This window comes from Bombus fervidus, chromosome 6 (genome assembly GCF_041682495.2).
Source record: "Bombus fervidus isolate BK054 chromosome 6, iyBomFerv1, whole genome shotgun sequence".
In the NCBI taxonomy this organism is placed as follows: Eukaryota; Metazoa; Arthropoda; class Insecta; order Hymenoptera; family Apidae; genus Bombus; species Bombus fervidus.
In genome coordinates this window covers 17,276,519-17,291,338 of record NC_091522.1, presented here as the reverse complement: position 1 = coordinate 17,291,338, position 14,820 = coordinate 17,276,519, and the positions used below count along the sequence as shown (strand labels likewise).

The following is a 14,820-nucleotide window of genomic DNA, read 5'->3' as shown; positions in this document are numbered from 1 at the left end:
GCAGTTTCCAATCAAATCTTCAAAACCAAATCAATGTTTCAAGTCTTCAAGACGATGAAAAATTTGTAAGTCTAAAGAGTCTGTCGGCATTTGAAATTTAAAAAGTCTGTAAGAGTTTCCAACTATGACAATTAATTAAGGTTTCAAATTCATAAAATTCGTTAAAATTTGAAATTTATGATCAGAGCGGAAGATTGAATTATGCCGAAGCGATAGACTTGATATTACGAATAACAGTTAATTTGGGATCAATGGATCGCGCAGAAAGTGAATCAGCGCATCGCGGCGCGCCGTCTGAATTCCACAGGGGCGCGTTTCTGAGAAGCGAGGTTTCTAAAGTAGTAAGCTTCGTACTCGTTGAAGAGCAGCGTATGCTCTTCTTATTCTGGCCTTTGCAGATTCTTATGGAAGTACAAGATACCGCGGCTCGAACGTACAAGCGAAACCTTATAAATTCCACTTTCTTCCATGCGTAGTAAAACTATTTATCTCGTGGTAACCAGTAGAAAAAATGATAAATATCGATCTTTTTCTTCGGTTAATCCTGCGACGTAACATTTTACGGCAATGTAACCCTCGATGTTTCAAGTGGCTCGAAAATACACTTGAGCACACTGGTTACAAAATATATTGCTGATGGCTATTTTTATTATCGTACAAGGCTAACCTAATAGATAGAGGAAGCGAGTTCTCGAACGAACCTTGGCCGATTCTCCTGTGTCTCGAGTAATTTGAATTCGCTTGGAATTTTTTGAAAGGAACCCACGAATCGCAACTGCGGCTGCCTGTCAAGGTGATTTCTCTGGCTGCGTCAATGGCGTATATCGTTGTATACGCGTCCGTCAGTTTCCGGCGTGCTATCGGGTGCTTGGCACAGGCCTCGATCATTATACCTCGCACGCGCGTTTATATTTTAATCGCGGTAGTTCCGAAACACTTTGTTGTGTCAAGGCCGAAGGGCTTGAGCCCGGGGTGGCAATTACATCAGTCACGAAATCCGCAACAGCTGAATCCGGACGTGCACCCTCTCGACGCGAAACTTTTGCCCCTAACGTACAAGGAGTATGCGACTTCGATTGTGTTTCCGATCGAATTTCACTCTGGATAGTTTATACTGATTCTTCGTTCGTCGGTGGAAATTCCCAAGGACGCGAGGAAATAGAGCCGGAAAAGCGGTATCGGAAAATAGCAAGCAACGATGCGAAGCACACTTGATTTAGGGAGGGAGATCGTCTTATACCGGAAAGACTGCTTTTTTAATCAGTTTCGCTTAGATTTACGGAATTTCGTGTATCGAAGGCAGATTTACTTTTTCCTACGCTAATTATCTTTCGTTTAAAATAAATGGATAGGTTTAAATGGAAGAGGAGTAACGTCTCTCGTTATTTTTTTTAATATGTCAGATTTAGTCGCCTTTTGTGTACGTTAGGTGTTTTGTTCTAAAGTAAATCGATCATGTTAAGTATCCGAATAAAGGTTAAAGTTATTGTTTATTGCTTTTTAGCAAATACATGGTTGTAAAGAGACTAAATATTAGGAAGTTTTAGCTTCTGCTACGTTAGTTATTCTTTGTCTAAGATAATCAATTATTTGGTATTCGAAGAAAAGGTTCTTTAGCCAAAATAAATCTCCTATCTGAAGCGATCACGTGTTTAACAAGATTTATTATCTTTTTGCAGAGCCTCACTTCGGTGAGCCAAGGCGAGTCGAAGGAACAGTTGAAGCTCCTTCGTAACCATCTTCTCGCGCTCACGTGCACAGAACCACAGCTACAGTCGATCAAAGAACGCACTCTGGAGGTATCGACGCAGGAACTATCCGTAGTCGAGGTACTGCAACGATGGCAGAACGTCTTCAGAGAAACCTTCCAACAGTATCACCGTTTATCGGCTCATCTAGTCAAAACGCAGGATGGTGCTACTGCCCTGAAACTCTGGCAGGAGTATCTGTCCGACGTGCAAGATTTCCTATCTAACGACGTGTCCGGGGACTACAACGGTTTATCGAAATACAGAAACCTGTGCGAGGTGCATCGAAATCTCCTGACCGACCAACAGAATCTCATTCTCAGCGTTCGATCGGAAGAGAGCAGTAACTTATCAACAACGGAACAATTCAACATCCTAACGAATTTGCACAATGAAACGTTGGCTGCAATTATGGAAAGACACACGGCGGTGGGTAACAGATTGGCTGCGTGGGACAGGTACAAATCGGACCAAACTAAATTGCTGTCCTGGCTGAAGGAAATAGAAAGGGAACGAAGCCAGTTACACCTTCGATTCATCCAACTACAAAGGCTAAACGAAATTCTTCAGAGGATACAGGCGCTGCTGGATAAAATAGAGCAAGGCAAATCTCAACTGGAGTCTCTGCAAGAACAACAAGAAACTTTGCTCGTGAACTGTGACCAGACACTAGCCACGTCCATTCGAATGGAACTTACAGCTCACGTTCAAAGGATCGCCAATCTTAGTTCTAGTCTCGAAATCTGGAGAGACTACATACCGAGGATACAAAAGTTGTATGCGGAATACGAAGAACAGGCGAAGCACGTCAAGACAACGTTTTATGAAATTGGTCAAACTCTCAGCACAGCGTTCCACGCGAAGCCTGCCAGTTTGTCGAATACCAAGCAACAGCTGGAATCTATTCAACAACTGCAAAACAGACTAGCTGGCATGACCACGGATTTAGAGTCGCTGTCTGCGATCACAGAACAGCTGAGAGAGTGTCTGAGTCCTATCGATATGAAATCGTTGAATCAACAACAGGCGCTCCTTCGGTTGCAGCACGGAGACCTCGAACACCAGATCGCGTTGCTTATTTGTAGGCTGGACGAACGTTGCGACCTTTACGATCGTTGGAAGGATAGATCGGCCAGGTTACTTACGTGGATAGACGAGACTGAGATCAGAATTCAAAACTGTGACACAATGATGCCGAACGAACCTCGGGATATTCTGAAGAGACTGGAGTGTGATCTGCAAGCGGATATCGCGTTGAAACAGCTAGAACGTTTCTGGATACAGAACACTGGCCAGGACCTGATAGAGGTAGCCGAGGAAGAGGAAAAGGAAAGGCTACAGCGAACTCTAAATGAAGTGATCGAGAGATGGGAACGGTTGCTGGTTATGGGCAAATCTAAAGCCAGTAAATTGGTTGATTTGATGAGAACTATAGATACGTTGGAGAAGAGGATAAACGAGTTAAGGAGCTGGTTGGCCAACGTGGAGTCTCAATTATCAGAGACGTTCGTGATCGAGGAGATCACTCAGGACTGCATCGACAATAAGCTCGACGATCACGAACATCTTCAAAAGACGATCGAGGCAGAAAGCGGAAACATCGGCGAAGTGTTGAATCTCTGCGAAATTCTGTTGAGCGATTGCGACGGTTGGACGACTTTCTTCGACACGGACGCGGTAAGGAATGGAATGGAAAATTTGGAGCGTAGGTGGACAGCGACCTGCGTGAAATCTGCAGAGAGGAAAGGGAAGATCGTTCTCGCATGGAAAATTCTTCAAGAACTGGAGAAGATCAGAGCGGAACACGAGAACTGGCTCGAAGAAATCGACATGGCCCTTTCAGAATTAGAGAACAACCTGGATGAAGTTTCCAAGGAAGAACCGAAGAAAGCCATTGAGAGAGCTAGAAGCATTTTTGATGATATACAGGCGCACGAATCGGTGATCAAGATAGTCGAACGAAACTTTAGTCGTTTAGCTAGGACAGGTCTGGAACCAGATAATCTAAAGTCGCTTATCAGCGAGACTAGACGGCTTATCGATAAGTGGAAAACGTTGAAACCTCGAACGAACGCTATTCTACTGGCGATCCAACAGGGACACAAGACTTATCAAGATTTCATCACGGTACACGGCGCGGTGGTCGTCGGATTAACGCAAGTCGACGTTCGACTGACCACGACGCAACATTTAGCTACGTTTGAACAAAAATCCTCGACACGTCGAAGACTACAGCAGTTGAACGAGATCGAGGAGGAGCTTCGTACGCAGAACCTCACATTGCAGAAAGCGGATGAGTTGGCGTTGAAGCTTATGCAAGAATGTCATCCGGATGACGTGGCGACTATCCAAGACCTGGTGGACGAGTATCAACTGCTATGGAAAGACATAAAGAAGAGAGTGGCTTCGTTGAGAGCGGAAATCGAGGGACAGGAGAAGTTGGAGGTTGACGAAGCTGTGCAGGTGGAGACGTTGAAATTCGAACAGGACACTGCTGTTCAAGTGGACACTTTGCCAAGGATAGTGAGGATGACGTCTAGCGATGCCTATCTGATAGAATTGGAAGCTGCTCTGATTGAGTGCAACGATGCACTGGATACGCTGGAAATAACAGTTACGTCGGATCCTGTCGCTGGACCTGGATTGAACACAACTGCTAAGAATATCGTAAGTTTGGATATTATTCCAGCGTCTGTAATAGATAGAATAATAAATATCCATTGATATTCAATTAATAATTTATAACAAAGTGTTTCAAATGAAAGTTCAGTGATGTTTAGTGAAGAATCTATTGATTATTGGCAAACTTGAAATTATTGCCATTTAAAAAATACAAGATGACTCCAGTTTTTTATGTAAGAAAGATTCCAAAAGCTTCTCTACGCTGTTAGATGCTTAATATTAATAAATTTCGTTTGAAATATTTGTTGATTAATTGTTAGAACTAGAATCTAGACATCGTAGCAATTGATTCATGCTATACCTATATAATTGCTGAAATATCACGTTTGAAATATTTTTTATTTAACAGAGTAAACTAATTGGAAGCTGCCAATCGTTGATCGAATTGGTTCGTCATTTGCACGGGTTGCTGATTGAGGATGGAAAATTAAACGCGCAGGTTGCCAAGGCGAACGAAGTAGCGGCGTTGACGAATAGATACGAAAATCTGTTAATCCTGGCGAGAACACGAGAACAACAAATCAGAGAACTCAGGTAAGATCATTTACTTTAACACGTATAATTAACTACCTAATTGCTTTTACTATAATAGACATTGTCATTAGACGTTATTGTACCTGTTTCAACAAAACCAATTGAATGTTAAACCGGAAATTTTTCGCGCGCAGGTCACCTAATTCTGACGTTTACACCTTTCCCTGTGATCAGTGAGTGTTCCCATTTCGCACTAACAGTTTCTCATTAACAGTTGTTAACGATCTCCGCTCATTCCATACCTGTTTTTCTCATAGTAAACTCTGAACATTAGCATGCCAAAAAAATTCACTTTCCAAAAATTTCGTCTAATCGTAAGAAAATATAAATATAGATATGACAGCAAAAAATATGAAATTTTGTATATTACAGCGATAATGGTAGATTAACCTGTCCCTTATGTTCGCGTCGTAACTGGGCTCAATTGGAGAACGATCTCTGGAGATTAGAAAAGTGGCTGGAATTCGCAGAAGGCACGCAAAGTGAACAACATTCGCCACCAAGCAACATAGAACAATTGGAGGATGTCATAAAAGATCACAAAGAATTTGTACTCAATTTGGACAGTCATAAGCGTATTCTAGCCAGTCTGAACACTGTCGGCGCTCATTTAGCCGATCACACGGAGGAACAACTGTGTCGAGCGATGCAACTCAGAGACAGATTAACCGTCGCAAACACGAAATGGGACAAGGTGTGCAACGTGACTGTACATTGGCAGGAACAGCTGCAAGTTGCGTTGATGTCGAACCAGCAATTCCATCGTATTATAGAGGAACTGCTTACCTGGTTGGAGAAAACGGAAGTTAGTATACGAGCCAGCGAACCGGTCGACTTGACCGAGTCACCGGAAATTATGACCGCCAAGTACAATAAATTCAGGTATGTTTCAAGAATGTTACATTCCAATACCCGTAAAAGATTACGTAACTGTAAGATGGTATATATAGTAAATGGATAAAAAGTAGTAAATAGCACACCTAAATTTTGTCACGTTCCTTTCATTTTTTCAGATTTTCTTTGCTTCGTATTATCACTTATCATCTTTATTTACAATTGTTCCAGCATCTACCAAATTAATCAAACAAATATTTTTCAATAATTACAAACTGTTGCAAACTATTAACGTCTATATCGGAATAATTAGAGACGTAACTATTTCGCGTATTCTATCCGAGAAGAGACTGCAGTTAAAACAAAATTTTTTTTTCAGAGAATTAAGGAGCGATCTGGAGCGGTGCGAGCCCCGAGTTCTGTCGCTTCAAGATTCGGCTAATCAATTACTAGACGAGAAAGGCGAAACCAGAGCACGTCTACAGGAATTGCGACTCAGATTGCAGTCCCTTCGCCGACTGACTGGTATATACGCCTTGAAATTAGGAGCAGCTTTGGGAATGGACCCACGAGATATTGGACTCGCAGCCACAACATCTTCTCTTGCTTCCCTCTCTCACGATGTAAGCCTCGTCTTGTATCTTTCTCACTTTCCTTAATTGAATATTCGAAACGAAACAAAGTCCTTGCTATAGAAGACTCTTGATATTTAATTTCTGTAAAAACGAAGTAGTTTGTTAAAAAAATTTCCAGGGAACGTCGATACTCTGAGGCTACTTGCTGGAACTCGATGGTTCTCGCTTCTTAAATGTTAGACCTCAGTGTAGCTATATGTGCACTTACGTCGTAGGATCACGTTAATCGATACTTGAAACACGGGGCACGGATTGCAATAAAGATCCAACGAATATCGAATACGAAATGATAGAACCATCTGAAACAGTTCTATGAATAGTTGATGTATGAAAGCATCGTTGATGATGTCTTTCATATCTTTTCCGATTGGATAAAAATAGATGCGATGAAAGAATCAAACATGATTCTACGTTCTTCTCTTCGTACTTCATTTTAATTCGCAATTTGTATTTTACACGATGAAGACTGTCAATGATATTTATCGTGTAAGATATACAAGGCAAATTAAAATAGATATCCTAAAATCACGTAACGTTGTTCCTGGTTGGAATTTTATTATTCCATGTCCCGTGACAGTAGCATTCACACGCACAGTACCTTATTGTTTGTGTTTTCTCTTTTACTGTATTGTAGCTACTCGACGAAGCTGCCTCTGGAACCCGTCAGCCCCACGACGCACCTGGCACAAAGTATGTTTTCTTCATTTTCTGTTTGAAATTCTGAGCTGTGTTCTCCAACACGATTTCTATGCATTTACATGTAATACATAAATTCATATATAAAATAAATTCAAATAACCATAAAGTTACCTTAATATGTCGACATCGAACAGAAAACTTGGAGAACGTAAGCTCAGACAGATTTAACTTCCGATACTATTCGTGGCTGAAAAGATGACTTGCGATCTTTTGTGCTTCCCTTTTAATCTATAAATGTAAATGACATAGACGACACTATCTCGATGATAAAAATACGCTTACGCTATTTTTAAGATTACGCTATGAATCAATGAAATCTGCATTCCTTTAACTAGCCAACTCTTCAGCCACGAACGATGGTCTGTTTAAATAAAGTATCATTTCCAAAACTCACGACTGAGATCCTAATAAATATGAAATAAACGCGCGTGTTCCAGTGGTGACGATGGCGAACGTACGGTATTATCTCGGGGATACCGTTTCCTGGGCCGAGTATTGCGAGTATCCTTGCCGATCCAGGCGCTGATGCTGCTGCTCCTCGGCGTCGCCTCGTTGGTACCATCCGCCGAAGAAGACTACAACTGCATGCTGTCGAACAACCTCGCCAGAAGCTTCACGCCAATGGTCGTCTATCCGAACGGGCCACCTCCTATCTAATGATAAAGAAACCTAATCTCGGACACACCGATTTCGTAGGGCCCAGAAGAATGTTCAACCGAAATATTCAAAGAAGTCGCGGGAAGCGGAAACGCGAGATCGCGCACGATTTGCGTACATATGTACCTACTTAACTAGTCTGTCATATGGCGATCCATTGATGCAATCGATAAGAGAGATCAATAATAGATCTGTTTTTTTTCGTACGTCACAATTCTCCTCGAGATGGTCGAACGTTTAAGCAGAACTATAATGTTCGACTATCTTGATGAGAAAAAAGAAAAAAAAAATTACACATTCTTCTATAGACGATGATTTTACACGTAATAAACTAATCTAGACTGAAAGGGCTCATGCTGGGATATACTAAACTGAAATCCAAATTTCTTGGCCTTAAATCTAGTTGGATTAAAGCAAGTATAGCGCCTTTGATCTGACCACGTCCCAATGAAAGACTACGTTTAAAGACAGTACGAGCAACGATGCTTGCTATTCGAAAATTTAACGAATAATTCAGTTGTTCTTTCGTTGGATCTTTTTATTTGCTCTTAATATAAAATTCGATGATTTTCATTCGTTTATTCATCGTTGGTATTAGACGTACAAATTTGTATATTCTCCGTTTGTATAAAATTTGTAATATAATTGGACCTTCTCGTAGACAAACTTTAAATAACAAATTGTAATTTTTTTAAAACTTGATTTCCATCTCTCGCTTCTAAAATTGTATAGATTGTATTGAAGTAATACTTACGTTAAATACTATTTAACATATTGATGTCGACATACGTTAAAAATGTTACTTAACGAATATATTCCATGATAGCGTGATATTACATACAATACCAGTTCGACTTTATTTTTTATACGTTGCATTTATAACTCGAAGGAAAGTAGGCAAAGAGCGAAGCTCGATTTTGTATATCGAGAACGAAACGTCCACTGACCGATATTTCAGAGCGTGATCGCGATTAACGCGATTAGTCATTGGTGCTAGCTCGACCGCTATAGAGACAAACATAATAATTAATTATAATATATTATTATCATCGAGGTGTTTTCGAATTGTTCTTCTTTCCGTTCTTTTTTCTACGATTTCTTAGGGTAAACAATGGATAAGGGAAAAAGCGAAGAAGGGAAGGATAGAATAAAAAGAAAAATGAAAAAGAAAAAAAAAGAAACAGACGTATCGCATAATAACCGAAATCGCATAATGAAATTACTGACGACACTTCAGACGAGGTGTATCTTTTTCGAACGAGAACGACACACTTTTGGATACGCACAAAAGGATCATGAGTTTATTATTCGAGGTACAAAATAAGAGAACGACTGTATTTAACGGCCCGCTAGTTTCGCTTCCTAATTTATCGATATCTTGCTTGCTGCGCGACCGAGCTTTGTTATGTATTTTTATAAGGACAGAGCTTTCCGAAGACGGTGTACATCTGTCGATGTAATATAATTATAATAAATTAAAACCTATAGAGACTTCATTTCTTTCCTCCTTCTTTTACAAACACTATTTATCTTCCGATGGGATTAATCCATTTTCAATGTCTAGAAAGAATACTACGTTGTTAACCGTATACTATACAATTTTACGCATTCGCGAATAAAGCTTGCGAGGAAATTTACTATAGCGAAGAATTATTTAACTATAAACAACTAACTATTTGTATCCTCGCTTACCATGCAGCTACACACATGACGTTTAAGATTAAGATTGTCAGAAGAGTGCGTAAAATTAAAGTCTGTCGAATCGAAAACATCGTCAACTTATAAAGAAACCTCTGCAAATACCGCAGGGATGTTATTATCCATAGATAAAGACGTTGTACGCATCAATGCTTCTTCTTTGAGATCACGGTCAATGAATAATTCCAAAAAAAAAAAATAAAAAGGAAAAGAAAATGAAGAGAGGAACCAATAATAATAGCCATTCGTTCATGTAAAGAATTAATTTCTGCTCGAAAGAAGGAACAAAGTCATGTGCTTCGTGATTCATTAATGATTACATGATATTTATAACACGCATTTATTAACACTCCGATTATCACCTGACTCACCTTGAACCAGCGACGAGCCTAAGTAACAGAGCAAACATTCGCGATCACGTGTATCCTTCGCGTGAATTCAAGTGCAGTTTGTTCGAAGGCATCGCGGTAATTAACAATGATCTCTGGGATGAAATTATCACGATTGAAAGAAAGCGCGAGTCTCGCGGGCGCCACAATTAACTTTATCAGTGGCGCCTGAAGAAGCGCCGTTAAAAGGAGCATAAATTGGAATACGAGCTCCGCTTAAGTCTGCTGTTGACGCTCAGCGTTAACTACCCTGCAAGTTCATTATACTCAAGACGCGTTTATACTGCAACAGAAATGGCTCAAACGTTTCGCAACGTCGTACAAATTTTTCTCTTCCACCGATAAATAAAATACGCAACGTTATAGTAGTTTGAAAATTCCTTCTTTCCGTCAGTAACTTTCGAAAATTTTTCAAGGCGATCGAGTCAAGTGACGTATTCGCGATGCATCTATGATTTAAGGATCGAGTAGATCACGTACACTCGCTTACAATACTCGCCGTCTGTAAAAATTATTCCATATTTTCTCCATCGCGATTATGTATAGAAATAAGTATAATAAGATCTTAATCTCATTGGGCATCTTATGCATACATACCTCGATCATTTGCAATCGTTCAAGTTAATGACACTTTGTTTAGCCGCAAGGGTAGAAGAAATAAGGTGTCTAATGTTTTGTAACATTTAAAGAAATAAATTATATACTGTGAATGATTTCCTTTAAACATTGACATCCTCGTACAAAAAGAAAAGCTTCTTTGTACGCTATCGATCATAGGTTTGGCTATACTTATTGCTAAGAAAAATATTCTTAAATAATTACTATCATCCTAATTTCAATTCCTTAGTTTTCATTTATTTTATATACATAAATATAAGAAAAAAGTGACAAAATAAATTAATAATTGGAATATCTCGTAAACGAAATTGTATCCTTATGACTATTTTGGACAATTTTGTCATTCTTGATACTAATTTCTCTACCTCTCCTGTTTGCATATGTACCAACGTATGCCTGTGCGTTATAAAAAGTTGTAGTCGAGATCGAGATAATTCTCGCTAGATGATATCTGCGTCTCAGGATCAATCTAATGAAGTCTATCCGCAGCTGCGTCGAATGCTGACAGGCTCGGGAGAGAGAGAAAAATGCAAAAAGACTGGACAACATTTTGCGAACGCTATCATTCAGGTCGTGTCCAGTGATAACGAAGGCGACGGCACTTTTAGTGTTGACGGAACGTTAGTTTGCGTAAGAATACTTTTACACTTAGCTTACTTATCGTTATACGACAAGCGAGCAGAAGCGGTTCAATCGTCGCATCCTCCGAATCGTTTTGATCTTTGGTCGTCAGGTAGAAGAAACAATCGGATAAAATAAAATCCGAATAGTAGGTATGTCGAATTTGGATGGAAGAAAAACAAAAAGCTTGAACAACATCCCTGAAGTGTTCAAACGGCGCGATCACGATGAGTCGAAAGTTTTATCGAAAGTTTCTTTGGAAAACGTAACCAGCGAACGATTTAAGATTTTAAATGAGAGACGAAAGGACTCTTCTCCTTTTACTGTCCCAAAGCTCGAAATCATAAAGCAAAGTGACGACGATGAATCGAGTAACACCGAGGATGAAGCGAACGAGGAGAAAGAATTGAAAAAGCCAGAAGTGCCGAAAATGGACGCCGAGGATGAAATAAAAAATACTTTTAAGGTAATTCCTTATTGCATCTTCTGATTCCTGTCAGATTTTTTTATTTCATTCCTTTCCGGTCAGCTCGATTTTTCAAATGTAAGTTTGAGCAAACAGAAACGAATTCTATCGATAATTGATAGTTTTCTGTCGCTCGTTCTAATTACTCCGATGACCATCAGTTTTTGGAGAGGAACGTGGACCTTGATGGATATCTATGCGAATATGTAAGTTTATTTATGCTCCGTCTAGACATACTTATTAACTATTGCGGTGATAAACGATGCGAAAAATCTATGAATAGATCAGAAGAACTGTTAGCAATTTTTCTCAATTAAAACGACTCGCTGTAATAGTCTAAATCACGCGGAAATAAAATTGAAAGAAAAATAACAATAAAGTGCACGTATAGAATTATGATTTTGAAATGTTCTAAGGTTCCCGGAATTGTTCACGTTCCTCTTGGGTATTCTGGTACACACGTGTTTTGCAATTACGAAGAATTTTCTGCACGATCGTGTGCTCGATATATCAAAAAGGAAAAATTGCCTGAATAGAACCTTTTGCAAGATCATCCAAATTTTATACACATACGTCTTCGGTATTTCCTGCAATATGCACTGGAGGGGTGCTTGGATTATTTTCGACCACTTCTTCTTTTACGATATTTGGTAAGATCGGTAACTCGTATTTTATTTTAAAAGATAATTCTAAAAGTCGAGTTCGGCAAATCGGTCTCTCAAATAGATAAAAATTAATTAATCAATAAAAGATAGCAACGGAGATAAAGATAGATTAGTAAAAGAAATGACATTATACATTGTAGATCTGTACAGAGAAGGATAAAATAATTTATTTACATTTTAGAGGATCACATGGAGCATCTTATCACTAGCAAGTAGCTGGGGTATATTGAGACGCGACAAAAATAGTCTGTTAATCGTGTTTGATACTTTCATTTCCTATGCTAATCTTTATGTTCATCGTGAACGCTTTTAAAGATAGTGTGCATCTCGTGCAAGTAGAAATATGATGATAAAGAGTAATGTCTCAAAATTGATGTTAAAGCATTAACGATAGCATGCTAATTTTCCAGATATGATTAATCGAAGCTATATTGTAACTTCTAATTATTACGACTTATTTCTAAACCGTAACCATTTAATCGAACTGACTAGGTTGTCCCAAAAGTTTCTTCTAGTTCTTATTACTACAAAATGGATCATACGTGATTCAATAAAATAGTATAAAATAAAAAATCTTGCGCATCTATTATCTTCTTATAAAAGGAAACTAACTTTTGGGACGACCTAATATTTTTACAATAAAGTAATATTCCTGATTTCTTTTTATTAATATTCGTTAATTTTATCAATTTCCTTTAGGGTAACTGTAACCGCTACTTTGGTGCCAATGATAATTTTGGCGATCTTTCGATCAATTCGTAATGTTATAGCCATCCCTTCGGTGATCAATGTCGACATACTCGCCTTCGTCTTTCGTTTTCCAACGAGGTATAAGCTGGTAAGTTAATTAAAAATATACTTAAATTGTAGAATTATTGATATATCTCGTGATAGGATACACGAAAGATCTAGCAATCGTTACATGTGTACAAAGAAAATAAAAAAGATTGTAATAGATGACCAGTTATGTAAATAAAAATTTTGATGAGGAATCCGAATCGCAGAGATTTCACGATTTTTCTTGGCACTTTGGGAAATATTTCAATCGCTGTTAGATACGGATATCGGTACAAGAGTCGATGAGAAAAATAAATGTTCATCAAGAGTTCTATTTCACAGATTGTATATCTCCTCACGAGAAGAGACCTTATCAATTGGTAAAGTGATCGAACAAAATCTGCGATGCCGTATCATTTAAGTATGCAATTCGTATCGCAATCGATTGTCAAACGGTTCTAAAGCCGAATTTTCATTAGGAATATTCCGTGAATATCATTCGTACGATAAGATTCGTGAATTGTAAGAATCATACAAAAATACGTATGAATAAAACACGTATTTTAATTATTCAAATATATAAGATGTGTTTGATTATTATATTAACGATGATAAATGATCTGATCCGATTCGATTCGATTATCTACTGACCGATCACATAACGATACAGAAAAATAAGTCGTGATAATATGAAATTTACTATTAAAAAAATTGCCCCACTTATCGGGTTTGTATTAAGCTTTGTATCACAACGTACAAACTTTTAATATGGCGAAAGAAAGATATTATTAGACTATAAGAGTTATCATGTTATCTAACAGGCACGTTATCTATTCATTGACGCCTCTGAATCGTGAAAATCGTGTGCTTTTCTTTGTAGAACGAAAGAATTGCAACAAAGAATCTCATAGGCTTGAAATGGAGGAGTAAGACTTGTAATAATCAAGGCAAAATATTATCAGCATGAAAGTTATTAAATACTATCGACTAATGTTCCCGTCCCATGAACTTTAGACTGATATTTTACAACTTAATTAAACACGAAGAGCAACGTTGGTTTTAACATTAGATCCTGAAATTGTAGTTGAGAATATTGACAATATATGTTATAAATATATGTATTGATAGTCTAGGAGCACCCATAGCCATTTTTCACAAAACAAAGAATCAATTAACAGTTTGAAGAACAACATTCTTACGTGTTACGTTCCAAGAGAAAATATAATTCTATCCATTGAATGAAACAAGAGGAAAAATAAAATAAGGCAGAGAACAAGAGCTAATTGGCAATTTAAAAAATAAGGATCTTACTTGTGCAATGACCATTAAAAGCACGACGATCCTAACGTATCTCTGTGAATCACAATGGCGATCGATATACAGAGTCGTAGGTGCCTGAGATCCGAGTAGACGCTGAAATATTTTTTTCTCAACGTTCGACAAAAGGCTGTCACGAAGGAAAAAAAAAAGAACATGACAGGTCAAGGTAGATGGTCGTAATCCAAGCTTGATTGGTGTACAAAAAGGTGCCGATTAGCGATGCGTTCGACAAAAGCCCGATGAAACTGGCAGACAGGAAACGCCACTCAGAAAAATGAGGCTTCAAGGTGGTTCAGGGCTCTTCTCTTCGGCTACTATCTTGTTTCTTATCAGTTAACACCGGGTTTCCCGGATTTGTTAATTAGCGCCTGACTGTCGCGTATACGTCGATCACGATTTACGTGACTGCCATACTGTAGGCTGATAAAGTACACCGGTTCAGGTTCAATTAAAATTTCCTCCTTGCTACCAGTCCGC

General features: G+C 38.6%; 2 protein-coding genes and 1 long non-coding RNA gene across 19 annotated transcripts in view; 2 read left to right on the top strand and 1 right to left on the bottom strand.

Moving 5' to 3' along the window:
- Window positions 1–9,285, top strand: part of Msp300 (Muscle-specific protein 300 kDa) — a 110,532-nt gene extending 101,247 nt beyond the window's left edge. For 16 of the 17 annotated variants that reach the window (XM_072005987.1, XM_072005985.1, XM_072005998.1 and 13 more), the window contains 7 exons: window positions 1,680–4,415; window positions 4,780–4,964; window positions 5,099–5,137; window positions 5,337–5,846; window positions 6,178–6,421; window positions 7,068–7,123; window positions 7,570–9,285. In XM_072005987.1, the coding sequence (XP_071862088.1) occupies window positions 1,680–4,415; window positions 4,780–4,964; window positions 5,099–5,137; window positions 5,337–5,846; window positions 6,178–6,421; window positions 7,068–7,123; window positions 7,570–7,789 (3,990 nt within the window). In that variant the 3' untranslated portion in view covers window positions 7,790–9,285. The remainder of the gene's footprint in view (window positions 1–1,679; window positions 4,416–4,779; window positions 4,965–5,098; window positions 5,138–5,336; window positions 5,847–6,177; window positions 6,422–7,067; window positions 7,124–7,569) is intronic. The other variant, XM_072005986.1, reaches the window with a different exon arrangement.
- LOC139988505 (uncharacterized) lies at window positions 6,245–7,169 on the bottom strand. Its single transcript, XR_011800149.1, has 2 exons — window positions 7,032–7,169; window positions 6,245–6,514 (listed from the first exon to the last, which is right to left on the bottom strand). It is a non-coding gene; the product is annotated as an uncharacterized lncRNA (long non-coding RNA).
- Window positions 9,286–9,431: 146 nt separating the features above from the next.
- LOC139988497 (uncharacterized) lies at window positions 9,432–13,355 on the top strand. Its single transcript, XM_072006039.1, has 5 exons — window positions 9,432–11,581; window positions 11,645–11,787; window positions 11,998–12,231; window positions 12,946–13,084; window positions 13,251–13,355. The coding sequence occupies exons 1-5, from the start codon at window positions 11,270–11,272 to the stop codon at window positions 13,299–13,301; spliced, it is 879 nt and encodes a 292-aa protein (XP_071862140.1). The 5' UTR covers window positions 9,432–11,269; the 3' UTR covers window positions 13,302–13,355.
- The last annotated feature ends 1,465 nt before the right edge of the window (window positions 13,356–14,820 follow it).

Bases quoted from the DNA above. Each gene is read 5' to 3' on its own strand.
- LOC139988497 (XM_072006039.1), top strand. From the start codon at position 11,270: ATGTCGAATTTGGATGGAAGAAAAACAAAAAGCTTGAACAACATCCCT. The intron at 11,788-11,997 runs GTAAGTTTATTT...AAATGTTCTAAG, and splicing joins ATGGATATCTATGCGAATAT to GTTCCCGGAATTGTTCACGT. The intron at 12,232-12,945 runs GTAAGATCGGTA...AATTTCCTTTAG, and splicing joins TTCTTCTTTTACGATATTTG to GGTAACTGTAACCGCTACTT.